At 41.1% G+C, this 16,494-nt stretch overlaps 2 protein-coding genes across 2 annotated transcripts; both read left to right on the top strand.

Annotated features, from left to right (window-relative positions):
* The first annotated feature begins 22 nt into the window (after positions 1–22).
* On the top strand, positions 23–5,771 carry get3 (guided entry of tail-anchored proteins factor 3, ATPase). Its single transcript, XM_058380990.1, has 7 exons — positions 23–238; positions 828–975; positions 1,472–1,620; positions 2,396–2,546; positions 3,169–3,276; positions 3,851–4,048; positions 4,904–5,771. Exons 1-7 carry the CDS (start codon positions 96–98, stop codon positions 5,027–5,029), a joined length of 1,023 nt encoding a protein of 340 aa, XP_058236973.1. The 5' UTR covers positions 23–95; the 3' UTR covers positions 5,030–5,771.
* A 528-nt stretch (positions 5,772–6,299) lies between these two features.
* Positions 6,300–16,249, top strand: best2 (bestrophin 2). The gene is made up of 9 exons (XM_058380993.1): positions 6,300–7,686; positions 8,833–8,927; positions 9,026–9,259; positions 10,128–10,282; positions 10,727–10,804; positions 10,885–11,037; positions 11,637–11,717; positions 14,787–14,941; positions 15,430–16,249. The coding sequence occupies exons 1-9, from the start codon at positions 7,535–7,537 to the stop codon at positions 16,142–16,144; spliced, it is 1,818 nt and encodes a 605-aa protein (XP_058236976.1). The 5' UTR covers positions 6,300–7,534; the 3' UTR covers positions 16,145–16,249.
* Positions 16,250–16,494: the final 245 nt, after the last annotated feature.

The following is a 16,494-nucleotide window of genomic DNA, read 5'->3' as shown; positions in this document are numbered from 1 at the left end:
CCAAAATGGCGTCGTTTTCCGCGTAGACCGTTAACGTATGCGGCTTCTTTATTTTTTTTCTCTTGAACATGGTATAATCCAGTATCGTTTACAAGATGGCAGCTTCGGTGGAAGACGAATTTGAAGATGCACCTGATGTAGAGCCTCTGGAGCCGACGTTAAAAAATATAATAGAGCAGAAATCTCTGAAGTGGATCTTTGTGGGTGGGAAAGGCGGCGTGGGAAAAACGACATGCAGGTAATTTCCTTTTAGCGTGAATGTAATGGGTTTGGAAGGGAAGCTAGCCGGCTAAAGTTAGCTATCTGTCCGTCCAGTATTGAAGTCAACTGGCTAAGATATTCCGTGTAAAATTATTAAGTTTACTATTTAATTATCCACATCATTAATCTTTCCCCTGGCGTCTATTTGGACTTGTTTTTAGCTTTGTACAGTTAATGAGGAAGTTGGCTCATTTCTGAAGGAATATAATTAGACTGTGAATTAAATCCTCATTAATGTAAATGAGGATTTCCTGTTAAAAAAAAAAATCCTCATTAACTAAACAGCTAGTTGTCTGATATTAACCAGTTCATTCATTAAACATGATCAGAAACCTTTAACCAGCTGGTTAGTTAACAGACACCTTTACAGGCTTCGAGTTAAGTTAATGTCCAACAGATTGAGCTCAATGTTTAAGGCTAAAGTCTTTAACGCATGGTCCAGACTGTCATGAATGGACTTCAGGACACTCACCGTGCCTCAGACCTGGGATTTATTACAGGTATTTATTTATAGCGTCAGCAGTAACGTAACATCTTTCTCTTTCTGTCCTCGGCTTGTTTTGCAGCTGCAGTTTGGCCGTGCAGTTGTCCACGGTCAGGGAGAGTGTCCTGATCATCTCCACAGACCCGGCACACAACATCTCAGACGCCTTCGACCAGAAGTTCTCCAAAGTTCCCACCAAAGTGAAGGGCTATGATAACCTCTTCGCCATGGTCAGCTCTGTCTCCTGCACTGAACTCTATATCTCCTGCAATATCTTTTTATAATCTTTTCACGCACGTTTCTGTCTTATTTCCCACTTGGATTCTGTTTCACACAGATACATGTACAGCATGTTACTGTGGATTGACTTTTTTTTTTTTTCTTTGCATTCAGAAACACTAATCTCTCAGATCTTGATCTACACTGTATTGCAGTATAGTGTATATTTAAACAAGTTGTCCCTTGTTCTCCGCAGTAATGATATATTGTATTGCATGTTATGTTTTCCTTTTTCTCATACGGTTTAAATGTTTTTTTTGTTTTTTTTTTAAAAAATCACCGTTAAGTAGTTCGGAAAAATCTGAACTTAAAGTGCAATAATGGTGAACAGGACGAGGAGAATTCAAATCAAACGATATTCATTAAATAATAAAAGGTTTATTACACCTATAGCACTAAATGCAGATGTTCATTCCAACTCACATGTCTCTCTCTCTCTCTCTGCAGGAGATTGACCCGAGCCTGGGCGTGGCCGAGCTGCCGGACGAGTTCTTCGAAGAGGACAACATGCTGAGTATGGGCAAGAAGATGATGCAGGAAGCCATGAGCGCCTTCCCCGGCATCGACGAGGCCATGAGCTACGCCGAGGTCATGAGGTCAGACACTACGTCCATCGGTGGCTCTTTCTAATAAGCACGTCTCTCTCTCTCTCTCTCTCTCTCTCTCTCTCTCTCTATACATATATATATTCAAATGCATGAAGATTATTTCTAAAATGTGTTCTGTGGCAAATTGAAACAAAAATGTATAAAATATACTACTTCTAGCTGCTCTTGTTAAAATCAGGCATGCTTGTTTATGGGGTAAAAAAATGATTTCTTAATAAAAATACATTTTTTTGGTCAGTTTTGTATCCCAGCCATGACACCAGCATGATTTAAATCTCTGTTCCAGACAGCTTTATCTGTCTAATATCAGCTCAATTGGCAATAACTTCAACAGTTATAATGTATTATTTAGCAGCTCTGAATATAAACCCAGAAGGAATGAAGTTGATGAGAGAGAGAAATGAACAGAACTCAAGCACAAACTCATAACCTGAGTCCAGTCACTGAATTTAATCCATTTTTTTTAATATACAAATTTATATTTTTTCTTCTTTTTAATATTATGTTATGTTTGTTTATTATGTAACCAAGTTCTGGTCCTGTTGATTAATATTCATTATGTATGTTTATGTTAAATAGAGAAATTTTTAATGGAATGAGATGATTGGGGTGAAAGTTTGTTCCTCGGCCACCAGGTGGCGCCAAGAGCTCGCTTTGATTATTGATCCTAACTGTACTGTAATTTCTTGATTATTGATCTCTATCTATCTATCTCTCTCTCTCTCTCTCTCTCTCTCTCTCTCTCTCTCTCTCTGCACTGCAGGTTAGTAAAAGGCATGAACTTCTCGGTGGTGGTGTTCGACACGGCTCCCACAGGCCACACTCTGCGTCTGCTCAACTTCCCCACCATCGTGGAGCGAGGCCTGGGTCGCCTCATGCAGATCAAGAACCAGATCAGCCCCTTCATCTCTCAGGTCTGCTGCACTGCATGCTGGGAAACACAGATGTTGTTTTTAGAAATATTACACTGACTGATTTTTAAGACTCTGGTTTTTAAGACTTAAAATTTGTACACAGGTCACTCTGAGCGTTAGATTGAAGGGTCAGTAGGAATCATAAAACACTCATACAGATGTGCAAGGATTAAAAAAAAAAATGATGTCAGTGTGGTTAAGCAGTGTTTAAACATCATCCTGATTATAAAGACATGATCAAGACGAGTGTTCTATCAGATGCTGGGTTTTTCTATCCGATAAGAGTAGATGTCGGGTCACTCAACCGGAGGTCATCCTGTCACATCGTCCATCCACTGAGCGTGTGCGAACTGGTCGGCTAATCTGGTTCAGTTGATTTTTTTTTTTCAAATAGCATTCACGGTCCTGGACAGCGAGTGACCTAACATAGTCTGAAAGATTCGGATTCATTGTTTAAAAACCAATCTTACAAAACTTGATAACTAGCGCTCGTAAAATAGTCAGGGAAATCTTTCTGCCTCCACCTAAGCTCCGCCCACAAAAGAAACGTCACAGTGTTTACTAACAGGAAAGGGGTATATGTCTTTTGGGAATAATCAGAGGTTTTGTTTTCTGGTTGTAGATGTGTAACATGCTGGGGCTGGGAGATATGAACGCAGATCAGCTGGCGTCCAAACTGGAGGAGACGCTTCCTGTTATCCGCTCCGTCAGCGAGCAGTTTAAAGACCCGGTGAGTCGCAGAACACACTGATACACACATCACACCTCATACTGTCCAGTTACCTGATGGAATCTTCATTAATGAATCTCACACACACACACACACACACACAACAGACACCAGAGCTACAAATGATCTTTGGTGGTAAAATTATACAGAGGAGTAACCATGGTAACATGAAGAACAAAGGAAATGAAGGTGTGGATGATTTTATACCTAAAATATCTCAGTAAAAATATGTTCATTCATGTCCAGATCAGTGTAAAATGAAACAGTATAGATTCAATCCTTGTTTTTATCATCAGTAGCTTGAACGTAATAATACTGAATGAGGAAGATTTGCAGTCATAAAAAAAAGTAAATATTTCTAGGAGTTACTTTTAGCTGTAAATATTTATATCCTTTATTTATAGATTTTTTTTTTTTTTTAGAAATTTTATAACAAATATGCCCGGGTTTTTCCAGACTCTCAGCCACACAGAAGCATTATTTTATCTATTATTTATTTATTAGTTTTAGAAGATGAAGAGAGCTCTAACCCATCTTGTTTTTTCTTCCCCCTCCTTCCTGCGTGTGGAAACAGGAGCAGACGACGTTCATCTGCGTGTGCATCGCCGAGTTCCTGTCCCTGTACGAGACGGAGCGTCTGATCCAGGAGCTGGCCAAGTGCCGCATCGACACACACAACATCATCGTCAACCAGCTGGTGTTTCCTGATGCAGAGAGACCCTGCAAGATGTGCGAGGCCAGACACAAGATCCAGTCCAAGTACCTCGACCAGGTGAGTGTGTGAGGTGCATGAGGAGTGTAAGGACATGATGTCATGAATTTAAGACACAAATCTGGGTTTTCACATTTCTATTTGTTCAGCTATGTAATGTCTTGAATCTTTTAAGATGTTAATTTTCTGTCCAGTGTGCACAAGCACATAAACCGGATCGATCTATCCACAACCTATTCCAGAAATATGTCATAAACTTTCATATAATACAACCGTCTTCCACCTTGGCATCATGAATAAACATTTACACTTCGGGAGGCAGAGCTTAAAGGGCCTCTCGCTGCACTGAAGTGAAGATTGTGCTTCATGGCTGCTCTCAAAAACATTAGAGTTTAACTTCATCCATGATGAAAGCCTAAGCCTTTTAGGAAGTCTTTAAATTAAATCCAAAGTGAAGTATCACTTCAGATGTGTTTTGAAGATGCCACTCCTTCAGGGGTGGCTCAAGAGGTTAAGGCTGTTGGGTTGTTGATCAGAGGATCAGGGTTCGAGCCCCAGCTCAACCAAGCTCTACTTTTGGGCAACTGAGCAAGGCCCTTAACCCTCCCTGCTCTAGGGGGGGCTGTAACATAGCTGCCCCTGCACGCTGACCACAAGCTGGGATATACGAAGAAAATAATTCCACTGTGCTGTAATGTAATGTCTGGCGATAATAAAGGCTTCATGCCCTCAGTTCTTCTTCTTTTAGTAATGTGTAGTGTTCGATTAAAACCAATTTAAACAAGAATATTATGACGGTCAGGAAGTTCATTATCAGTCCTCAGTCTGGTCCTCGTGTTTATTTTGTCTTTCCTTACTTTACATGGTGCGTAATACAAAACGTAAGAGGGATCACAAACTCTGTGTGTGTTTCAGATGGAGGACCTGTACGAGGATTTCCACATAGTCAAACTGCCTCTACTGCCTCACGAGGTACGAGGAGCGGACAAAGTCAACACGTTTTCCAAACTACTCCTGGAGCCCTATAATCCCCCCAAGTGACTTACCTTACCTTAAACACACACACACACACACAACCTTCTGCCGTTCCTCGCTGGTCAGTTAACCCTCTCAGACCCCACAGCAACACGTCTTCGTCATCCTGCTCGTCATCGTCCGATCTGGAAAGCTTTATCGTGATAAAGGCTCGCAACATTACATCTCCCTGTCTCTGTCTCTCTCTCTCCTTCACACCATTTCTCGAGGCGGTTTATTTTGCTCACGGCCATTCCCGATTCTTATCCGTTAAACACACCCGAGTGATTATTTTATCGTGTGATGGTGATTTATGTGTAAAAGGGTATAAAAACTGTTCGAAAGATGACGAAAAAACGCATCTGATCTGTGACTAAGAATGTACTTGATGTTTTGAAACTGATCGCTTGAACGTCTTCTCTGTCCATCTCTCTGTATTCGTTAGCAGAGTGTTGAAGGAGTTTGTCTCGAACCGAATCCAGATTCTTACTGATGTTCAAACAGAACGTAGATGAAGTCCCAAGCCCCGCCTCCCAAATTTCACCAGGAGCTTGAAATCCGCGGCTCTTTTTACGTTCGTTTATATAAGAACGGAATTACAGTTCTTCCTCTAAAGTTTAATTGAGATTGAGTTTCAGTACTTGTATCTCCTACACAGAAACCCCCCCAAACTCATCAGATTTATTTAACTTGATTAGTTTTGTTCTACTTACTTTAAGTAAATGTCACTGAACAGCTGTAAGGATGATGTGTAAATAAGAAGCTACGTCTCTATACACTGTACACACACCTGCTTTGTCAGAAACATGTTTGCAAAGCGTGTGTTGATCTTCTTGACATATTTTTGCGTACGTTTTCCTCTCGGTTGAAGGAGTTCTCTTTGTAGTGATTGTGTAGGAACAGTGTGATCATGACAAATAATTATACAGAGCAATGCTGACAGATGTCCTGATGTTTATCTGGAAACTAATGAAGGAATTGGAAAAGGAAAACGTTTTAGCTGCTGCTCCCTTCTGCTCTCACAGCGTCTCTCTCTCTCTCTGCTCTTGTGGTGAAGCAGCTCATGTTCTTAATATTCCTCCTCACCTTCCCACAAATCTGTTCATTTGGATTGTGTGAATATGAATTAGAAACATATTTGGAAATAATTCAAACTGCTGCATTTTGTCTGCCTCTGCACACTGACACATCCACAGAGACTTAATCATATACACATGGAAACTAATAGGAAACGATCTCAAGCTCAAATACCTCTGAAGATGTGGCAAGAGTTACTGTGTCATAAAACATAATAGCCAATCAGGTTACAGTATGCAAATTCAGGCATTACGGCACGGTATTGTCTCTAAATCTGGTACTTTGAGTAAACATGCTCCAAATAGCTTTAAACATACACAGTTAAGTTTATTTCACATGTCTAAAGTGCACCATGTCTAAAGGTTTGCTGTGTAACTTAAGAGGCTGGAAGAAGATTTGCTGAAGTACAAAAAAATGTGAAGTGACTGGAGCAGCCGAGGCCACCTTTCATCCCGTGATCATAATCTGGACCAACAAGGAACCCTGCAGTGTCGCTACAGCACAGTGGGTTACATCATGAGGCTCAGCGAGGATGAAGTGTTCCTGAAAAAATAAAATAAAGAGAAACCTGAGAGCTTTAAATGACATTCAGTGTAATTTCGTAGGGTTTATTGAACAGATAATTCAGTCGTTATGGACTACTGTGGTTTCTTGTACAATAGCGTCTTATGAGGTGAGAGTTTAGTAGGAGTTTGTTTTGAATGAATCACTGGATTAGAACACCTCAAAAAATATTCAGACTTTAATAAGTTTTAACGTGTCCCATGAAGGGTTAAGCCTCATCTCTATAAACTGATATTTTGTGCATGTTGTTCATCTCTAGTCCTCTACACACGAGTCCTTCTTCCTCACCGCTCCATCGCTTGCCATTTATCAGCCCTGACATGAGAACAGAGTGATTCATAAAGGAATCAATTTCTTTCCAGCGACCTGTTTGAGTCATTCCTTTCATCCGAGTTACTTTAGTTGAACCAAAAAATCCATCCATAGTTGTATGTAGTTTAAATCTTACGCTTTTGTTTGTGATTTCCTTTTAAACTAATACAAATAGTAATGACGCCATGGTTTGTTTCAATGAATCGATTCAGTGAAATGACTCGTAACTGGCATCTCAGCGGAGCGAGCGGATCAGTGCTCTGAGCAGTGGGACTCCACGTTAATGAGCTCCGTCCTGCTCAGAATTCATACATTTGTCCCAGAGCTCCTGGCTCCGACTGAGCTCCAATCAGAAAATCTGTCTTTTCTTAGGTCAGAGCTGCAAATTTAAAATAAAGACAAAATAATTTGGACTCCTATTTTGGATTTTTTTTTTGCTTTCCTTGGTTTCTTCTTGTCAGAATTTTTGATAGATCAGACACTGAGCTTAAGGGCTCAGCGTCCCCATAATAGAACCTTACAGAACAGCGCTTGAGCTTCATATCGGGTTCCTAGCAGAACCACAGCAGGAACCCAGAGATGACGGTGACATACACGGCACGTGTGGCCAATGCTCGCTTCTGCGGCTTCTCCAAGCTGCTTCTGGCCTGGAAGGGGAGCATCTATAAAGTTCTCTATAAGGAGTTTCTGGCTTTTTTTGCCATGTACACTGCCATCAGCATCACGTACAGGTAAGTGACCTAAACAAGAGACAGCCACAATGGACTGGATCCATTAAATCACCAATAAAATACTCAGAGCTACTGGTTTAATGTAACTGACAAGAGGCTGAAATTGTTCTGAAGTAAAAGACATCAATACACAAAACTTTTCTTGTTGACTACTGACATGAGGAATAAATGTTTCTATCATATTCTCAAGACTGAAAAGCATTGTTAATGACATGTAAAAGGAATTGAGGACAATGTCTTTGGGAACATGGGTCAGTGGGAAAATTTGGGATAACATATCGTTGGGTACATGGGAACAGCATGGTTGGCAATTTGATAAAGAATGAGAATTTGGTACACTGGTTGGAAATCTGGGATAGAGTGTTGGGAATGTGGAACATTGCTGGCAATTGGGGATAGAATGTTGGGAATTTGTTACGCTAGATGGGGATCTAGGATAGATTGTTGTGTTGGGAATTTGGTACATTGGTCAGAAATCTGGGGTAGAGTGTTGGGAATTTGGTACAGTGAATGGGAATCTGAGAAAGCGTGGGGAATTTGGTACACTAGATGGGGATATAGAATAGAGTGTTGGGAATTTAGTACACTAGATGGGAATCTAGAATAGAGTTTTGGGAATTTGGCACACTGATCGGGAAATCTGGGATAGAGTTTTGGGAATTTGGTAGAGTGGATGGGAATCTGAGAAAGAGTGTTGGGAATTTGGTACACTAGATGGGAAGCTAGGATAGTGTGTTGGGAATTGAATACATAAGATGGGAATCTAGGATAAAGTGCTGGGAATTTGATACACTAGATGGGAATCTAGGATAGAGTGCTGGGAATTTGATACACTAGATGGGAATCTAGGATAGAGTGCTGGGAATTGGGGATAAAGTGTTGGGAATTTGGTACACTAAATGGGTATCTAGGATATAGTGTAGGGAATTCTGTACACTAGATGAGAATCTGGGATAGAGTGCTGGGAATATGAGACACTAGATGGAAATTTAGGACAGAGCGTTGGAAATTTGGCACAACAGATCTGGGATAGAGTGTTGGGATGTTGGCATACTAGATGGGAATCTGGGAAATCATGGTTGGCAAAACAATTTTGTCTGCACTGGTAAAAGTACAGTTTACTCATAAGTACAGTATTTTCCCCAGATTTGTTCTTGCTGACGAGCAGAAGAGACACTTCGAAAAGCTCTCAATTTACTGCAACCATTACGCCAGCCTCATCCCCATGTCATTCGTCTTGGGTATCAGTATCCATTCATTTCCATCCTTACACACTCTAGATACTCATAAAGGTGATATGATTTGAACTTTTTCACATCCCTCTTGTTAATCTGTGCAGGTTTCTATGTGACCGTGATCGTGAACCGCTGGTGGAGTCAGTACACGTCCATCCCTCTGCCGGACCGGGTGATGTGTGCACTCTCGGGTGGTGTTCAGGGCGGGGACGAGCGCGGAAGGCTGCTGCGGCGTACACTAATGCGCTACACCAGTCTGTCTGCTCTGCTCATCCTACGCTCTGTCAGCACCGCCGTCTTCAAGCGCTTTCCCACCGTGGACCATGTAGTGGAGGCGGGTGAGCTGAGACGTGTAGATGATGAGCCTGTAGAGAACTCGAAGAGCTCTTCACATTGTACTGAAGCTAAAAATGAGACTTTTTCTAATAACCCTGTCCTGAGGTACTAAAAGACCTCAGTTGGTTTACCAGAATGAATAACTAATAAATCATTCTCTCTTAATTGTTCATCATCATCATCGTCTCCCGCTTATCTGTAGCCAGGTCGCAGGGGCAGCAGTCTAAGCAGGGATGCCCAGACTTCCCTCTCCCTAGCCACTTCCTCCAACTCTTCCGGGGGAATTCCAAGGCGTTCCCAGGTCAGCCCAGAGACATAGTACCTCCAGCATGTCCTGGGTCTTCCACGGGGTCTCTTCCCAGTGGGGCATGCCCGGAACACCTCCCCTGGGAGACGTCCAGAAGGCATCCGAAACAGATGCCCGAGCCACCTCAACTGGCCCCTTTTGATGTGGAGAAGCAGCGGCTCTACTCCGAGCTCCTCCCGGGTGACAGAGCTCCTTACCCTATTTCTAAGGGAGTGCCCAGCCATCTCACGAAGGAAACTCATTTCGGCTGCCTGTATCCCATAAAATGGGAGGGTTGCATCAGGAAGGGCATCCGGCATAAAATATCTGTGCAGAATCGAAACATCCAGACCAAATGATCCGCTGTGGCAACCCTGAATAGGCAGCAGATGAAATAACAACAACAACAATTCCTATATGCACTTGCCCTTATTTAAAAGAAGTGTTTGGGGGGGTCTATGCAACATTCTTTGGTTATATTTTATAAGTCTTCCCCTTCACTAACACACAAACGTGTTTCTTTAGGTGTGTAATTTTACATACACAATACATCTCTCTCTCTCTCTCTCTCTCTCTCTCTGTAGGATTTATGACACGGGAGGAGAGGAAGAAGTTTGAGAGTCTGCACTCTCCCTATAACAAATACTGGATCCCGTGTGTGTGGTTCGCTAATCTGGCTGCTGTGGCTCGATCTGAAGGCAGAATCAAAGACAATAACACGTATAAACTGCTGATGGAGGTAAGAGCAGAAAACACAAAAAGTTCCTCAGAGTCTGGTTATCGGTCTTGCATGGTGTTAAGAAAGTAATGAGAATAGATCTGAGGAGTAATACATTGTATATCGCTGCTGTTTCCTGTTTTTCGACTGGTGAATCCATCATGACAGGGAACTGAGGGGACAAGAAAAAATCGGAAAAAGAAAAAATAACCTTTATTTATCACATATACATTACTGCACAGTGAATTTCTTTCTTTGCATATCCCATCCTTGGAGGTTGGGGTCAGCCATGATACAGCACCCCTGGACTAGAGAGGGTTGAGGGCCTTGCTCAAGGGCCCAACAGTGGCAACTTGGCAGTGCTGGGGCTTGAACCCACAATCTTCCAGTCAACGAGCCAGAGCCTTAACCACTTGAGCCACCACCGCCAAGTGTTGATGGTGGGTTCTTTGTGTCTCTGTGTAGGAGCTGAACCAGTTCAGAGAGAAATGCAGTATGCTCTTCCACTATGACATGATCAGCGTGCCGCTTGTTTACACACAGGTGAGAGAGTGTGTGTGTGTGTGTGTATGTGTGTGTATGTGTGTGTGTACCTAAATAAAACAGTCTTCCCTTCACATCAGGTGGTGACATTAGCGGTGTACAGCTTCTTCCTGGTCTGTCTGATTGGCCGTCAGTTTCTGGACCCGACTCAGGGCTACCCGGGTCATGACCTCGACCTCTACGTCCCCATCTTCACCCTGCTCCAGTTCTTCTTCTACGCTGGCTGGCTGAAGGTCAGGATCAGCGCACTGATGCACAAAAAAACTCTCTCTCTTTAAAATAAAAAAAGGTTGCTGTTAAATGCTTGACTCTGGTCAGAATTCACAAGAAAATCAAGGCTTGTTCAAATAAGTTATTGTTTCTATAGTAACAGTTTTGTAGATTTAAATGAAGAGAGAGATTAATGAGGGTCTATGTATCGTATTTTAATTAACATGAACTGTTAGCATTGGGAAACTGTTGTGGCGTGAAAGGATAATCAACTTCATGGTGGTTTCTGTAACTCTGCTTTACACTGTTGATGATTATTTTCCTGTAACAGCATGCCCCGAGTGTTTTATACTTCTCTACTTGTTGTTGATAAGGTTCTGTAAGGTAAACATAGTAAATGAAACATGAGCACAGGTAACTGAAGTGAACTGAAGTTTCTATCTCTGTCCTTCAGTGCAGTTACATGTCTTTTATGCCACACTGCTTCTAGATATACTGTTCAGTGGTGCATTGAGTCTCATAATGCTCACAGACCTGCAAATATCATTCCTTATACTAATCAGTCTTTAGTCTTTATATCTGATATCCTTTCTTTAAAATCTCTCTGTGTTTGTAAATGTAGGTTGCAGAAGAGCTGATCAACCCGTTTGGTGAGGATGATGATGATTTCGAAACCAATTGGCTCATAGACAGGAACTTCCAGGTGTGTTTACAGACATCCATTCATCATCTGTCCATCCCTCCATCCCTATCCATCCATCCATCTATCATCCATAATCCATTAATCATCCATCATCCAACCATCTGACCTTACATACATACATCATCCATCCATCCATCCATCCATCCATACATACACCATCCATCATCCATCTATACATACATACATACATCATCCATCCATCCATACATACATACATACACCATCCATCATCCATCCATACATACATACATACCATCCATCCATCCATCCATCCATTCACCATTCACACATACACCATCCATCATCCATCCATACATCAACATACATACCATCATCCACAACCATCCATACATACATACATACACCATCCATCATCCATCCATACATACATACATACACCATCCATCATCCATCCATACATACATACATACATACATACATCATCCATCCATACATACATACATACACCATCCATCATCCATCCATACATACATACATCATCCATCCATCCATACATACATACATACACCATCCATCATCCATCCATACATACATACATACATCATCCATCCATCCATACATACATACATACACCATCCATCATCCATCCATCCATACATACATACATACATACATCATCCATCCATACATACATACATACATCATCCATCCATCCATACATACATACACCATCCATCATCCATCCATCCATACATACATACATCATCCATCCATCCATCCATACATACATACACCATCCATCATCCATCCATACATACATACATACATCATCCATCCATCCATCCATACATACATACACCATCCATCATCCATCCATACATACATACATACATACACCATCCATCATCCATCCATACATACATACATACATCATCCATCCATCCATCCATCCATACATACATACATCCATCCATCCATCCATACATACATACATACATACATCATCCATCCATCCATCCATACATACATACACCATCCATCATCCATCCATACATACATACATACATCATCTGTCATCCATCCATACATACATACATACATCATCCATCCATCCATACATACATACATACACCATCCATCATCCATCCATACATACATACATACATCATCCATCCATCCATACATACATACACCATCCATCATCCATCCATACATACATACATACACCATCCATCATCCATCCATACATACATACATACACCATCCATCATCCATCCATACATACATACATACATCATCCATCCATCCATACATAGATACATCATCTGTCATCCATCCATACATACATACATACACCATCCATCATCCATCCATACATACATACATACACCATCCATCATCCATCCATACATACATACATACATCATCCATCCATCCATACATAGATACATCATCTGTCATCCATCCATACATACATACATACACCATCCATCATCCATCCATACATACATACATACATCATCCATCCATACATACATACATACATCATCCATCCATCCATCCATACATACATACATACACCATCCATCATCCATCCATACATACATACATACATCATCCATCATCCATCCATACATACATACATACATCATCCATCCATCCATACATAGATACATCATCTGTCATCCATCCATACATACATACATACATCATCCATCCATCCATACATACATACATACACCATCCATCATCCATCCATACATACATACATACATCATCCATCCATCCATACATAGATACATCATCTGTCATCCATCCATACATACATACATACATCATCCATCCATCCATACATACATACATACACCATCCATCATCCATCCATACATACATACATACATCATCCATCCATCCATACATACATACACCATCCATCATCCATCCATACATACATACATACACCATCCATCATCCATCCATACATACATACATACATCATCCATCCATCCATACATAGATACATCATCTGTCATCCATCCATACATACATACATACATCATCCATCCATCCATACATAGATACATCATCTGTCATCCATCCATACATACATACATACATCATCCATCCATCCATACATACATACATACACCATCCATCATCCATCCATACATACATACATCATCCATCCATCCATACATACATACATACACCATCCATCATCCATCCATACATACATACATACACCATCCATCATCCATCCATACATACATACATACATACATACATCATCCATCCATCCATCCATCCATCCATACATACATACATACATCATCCATCCATCCATCCATCCATACATACATACATCATCCATCCATCCATACATACATAGATACATCATCTGTCATCCATCCATCCGTCTTCCATTAATCATCCATAATTTATCCACCCGCCCATCCATCCATCCATCCATATATCATCCATCTATCATCTGTCATCCGTCAATCATGTCATCCATCCATCCACCCATCCATCATCCATTAATCATCCATCATTTATCCACCCACCCATCCACCCATCATCCATCAATCATCCATCATCTATCCATCATTCATCCATCCATCCATCCAGCCATCCAGCCATCCATCCAGCCATTTATCTATCATCCATACATTTATCCATCCATCCATCTATACATTCATCATCCATCCATCCATCCATCTATCCATCTATCATCCATCCATATATCCATCATTACTCATCCATCCATTCATCCATTATCCATTCATCATCCATCTATCATCAATCCATATATCCATCTTTACTCATCCACCAATCCATCCATCCATTCATCCATCCACCAACTCATTCAATCATTTGTTATAACTCAGTCTGCCAGATTTGTTCTTTTGAAGAAACATGTAAGCATGTGTACGCACTTTCAGGAAAAGTGCTGCATCAATGTATTATAATCATTTCATTTTTAATTAGATCCAAATAATCAGTATATAATTATGACTCTCTGTTTGAGAGGTGGATGTGTTCGGAATGCCATGGAATCTTATCCAGAATTTCAGTCAAAACAAATAAGTCTTGTACTACACTGTCCAGGTATCGATGATGGCTGTAGATGAAATGTACGGCGATCTGCCCAAAATGGAGAGGGATCGTTACTGGAACGACTCAAACCCTCGACCCCCTTACACCGCCGCCACACTGTTTGTCCTTCGCAAGCCATCCTTCCAGGGCTCCACCTTTGACATGGCGTAGGTGTCCACAAGCACTGTCCTGAGATTACACTGTGTTACAGACATTAATATGTAAAAAGACACAGATTGTTGAGGTATATTTTTTATTATTTAACTGATTTGTGTATAAATTAATATGAGTGATGCACTAGATAGTAGGACAAGCAATTGTTTTTTTTTTTCTGCAATGACAATTTATACAATGATTCATGAAAATAGCACTAGTTAAAGGCTTCATGGTTAATTATTTGTAGTTTTATGCAAAATACACCTCTTCTCTCAAGCTAAAAGAAGTGAGAGAAATGTAAATAACTGTAAAGGTAAAAAGGGTGCGATAATTTTGCAAAAATTTTACTAAGCAAATGTTAGCTGGAGTTCTCTGATTGACAAAAACATATTCAATAGCTAGTTTTGGGTACTGTTGTAAGAGAGGCTTGAGGAAGTAGTGGTTTTACAATGCAGTAATTTCATATATTTGTATAAACCCACTTTATTCCAAAATTCAGAATTCCTAAGGAAGAGATGCACTTCCAGCCTCTGGAAGAAATCAGTGAGAACTTGGAAGAATCCACGACTCGCAATCAAAACCTCGCTCTGTTCAACCGACTCCTTAGCTCCGCCCCTTCTCCCTCCAGCATTGTGGGCGGAGCCTTCAGCAGAACCTCTGCTCAGCTGCAGCGGTTGACACGCTCAGTCAGCCCTGACTCCTCCTACTCTGACGAGGAGGAGGAGGGGGAGAAGAAAAGGTATGTCGGGCAAAACGAGGGAGCGGGAGGATCTCTGCCGTCAGGTTTAGGAAACGACACCCAGAGCACCATCTGCAGCTGCGGAGGAACCTCCAACACACGTGCTTCAAGCCAAGAGATAAACAGAGGGCATGAGGAAGACGGGTTGAAGAAAGATAAGAACGAGAATGACTTGCTGAAGATTCCTCCACTTTGTACACGCGTGCTGAAGCAGAAAATGAAGCCAAGGCTTTCTCCTTCCACCAATACCAACCGCTCCACACCAGACTTCTTCTCCTTCCAGCCAATCGGAGATCAGGCCGAGATCATGACCCCAGAATCAGCCAACAGAAATGCACTGTCGGGTATGAAGCTCTTGAACGTTCCGCTGTTTCCTGAAGCGCCACAGTGGACATCTGAGGAACACAAACAGCGGCAGCGCAGCATCAGCGTGGGCTCAGACGTCCACTGTTTGTCCAGCAGGGCTGAGGAATGACAGAGCGACCTTTCACCTTTCACTTCAGCATATAAAATGGAAGGGATGATACACAAATTTAGGATCAGATCAAAAATATAATTAGTAATTATATTCACAAGGTAACCAACAACCTAATGATCATTTGCATGATAGCAAAGTCTTAGCAAAGTATTCAAATGATAAAGATTTAGGATTTAGGAAAAATAATAATAATAATAATAATAATAATGATATATTAAAAGGAAAACGTTTTCAGTGTTATGTTTGTATGTAGTCACCCAATACACAGACCTTATTTCTATATAAAATAATAAATTGCTTATTCTACAAAAATATATCAGAATTTCTATTCTTTTCTAAATAATTCA

The sequence above is a fragment of the Hemibagrus wyckioides genome, linkage group LG26 (assembly GCF_019097595.1).
Source record: "Hemibagrus wyckioides isolate EC202008001 linkage group LG26, SWU_Hwy_1.0, whole genome shotgun sequence".
Taxonomy (NCBI): domain Eukaryota; kingdom Metazoa; phylum Chordata; class Actinopteri; order Siluriformes; family Bagridae; genus Hemibagrus; species Hemibagrus wyckioides.
Note: the sequence above shows the minus strand (reverse complement) of the source record. Positions and strands in the feature narration are given on the sequence as shown.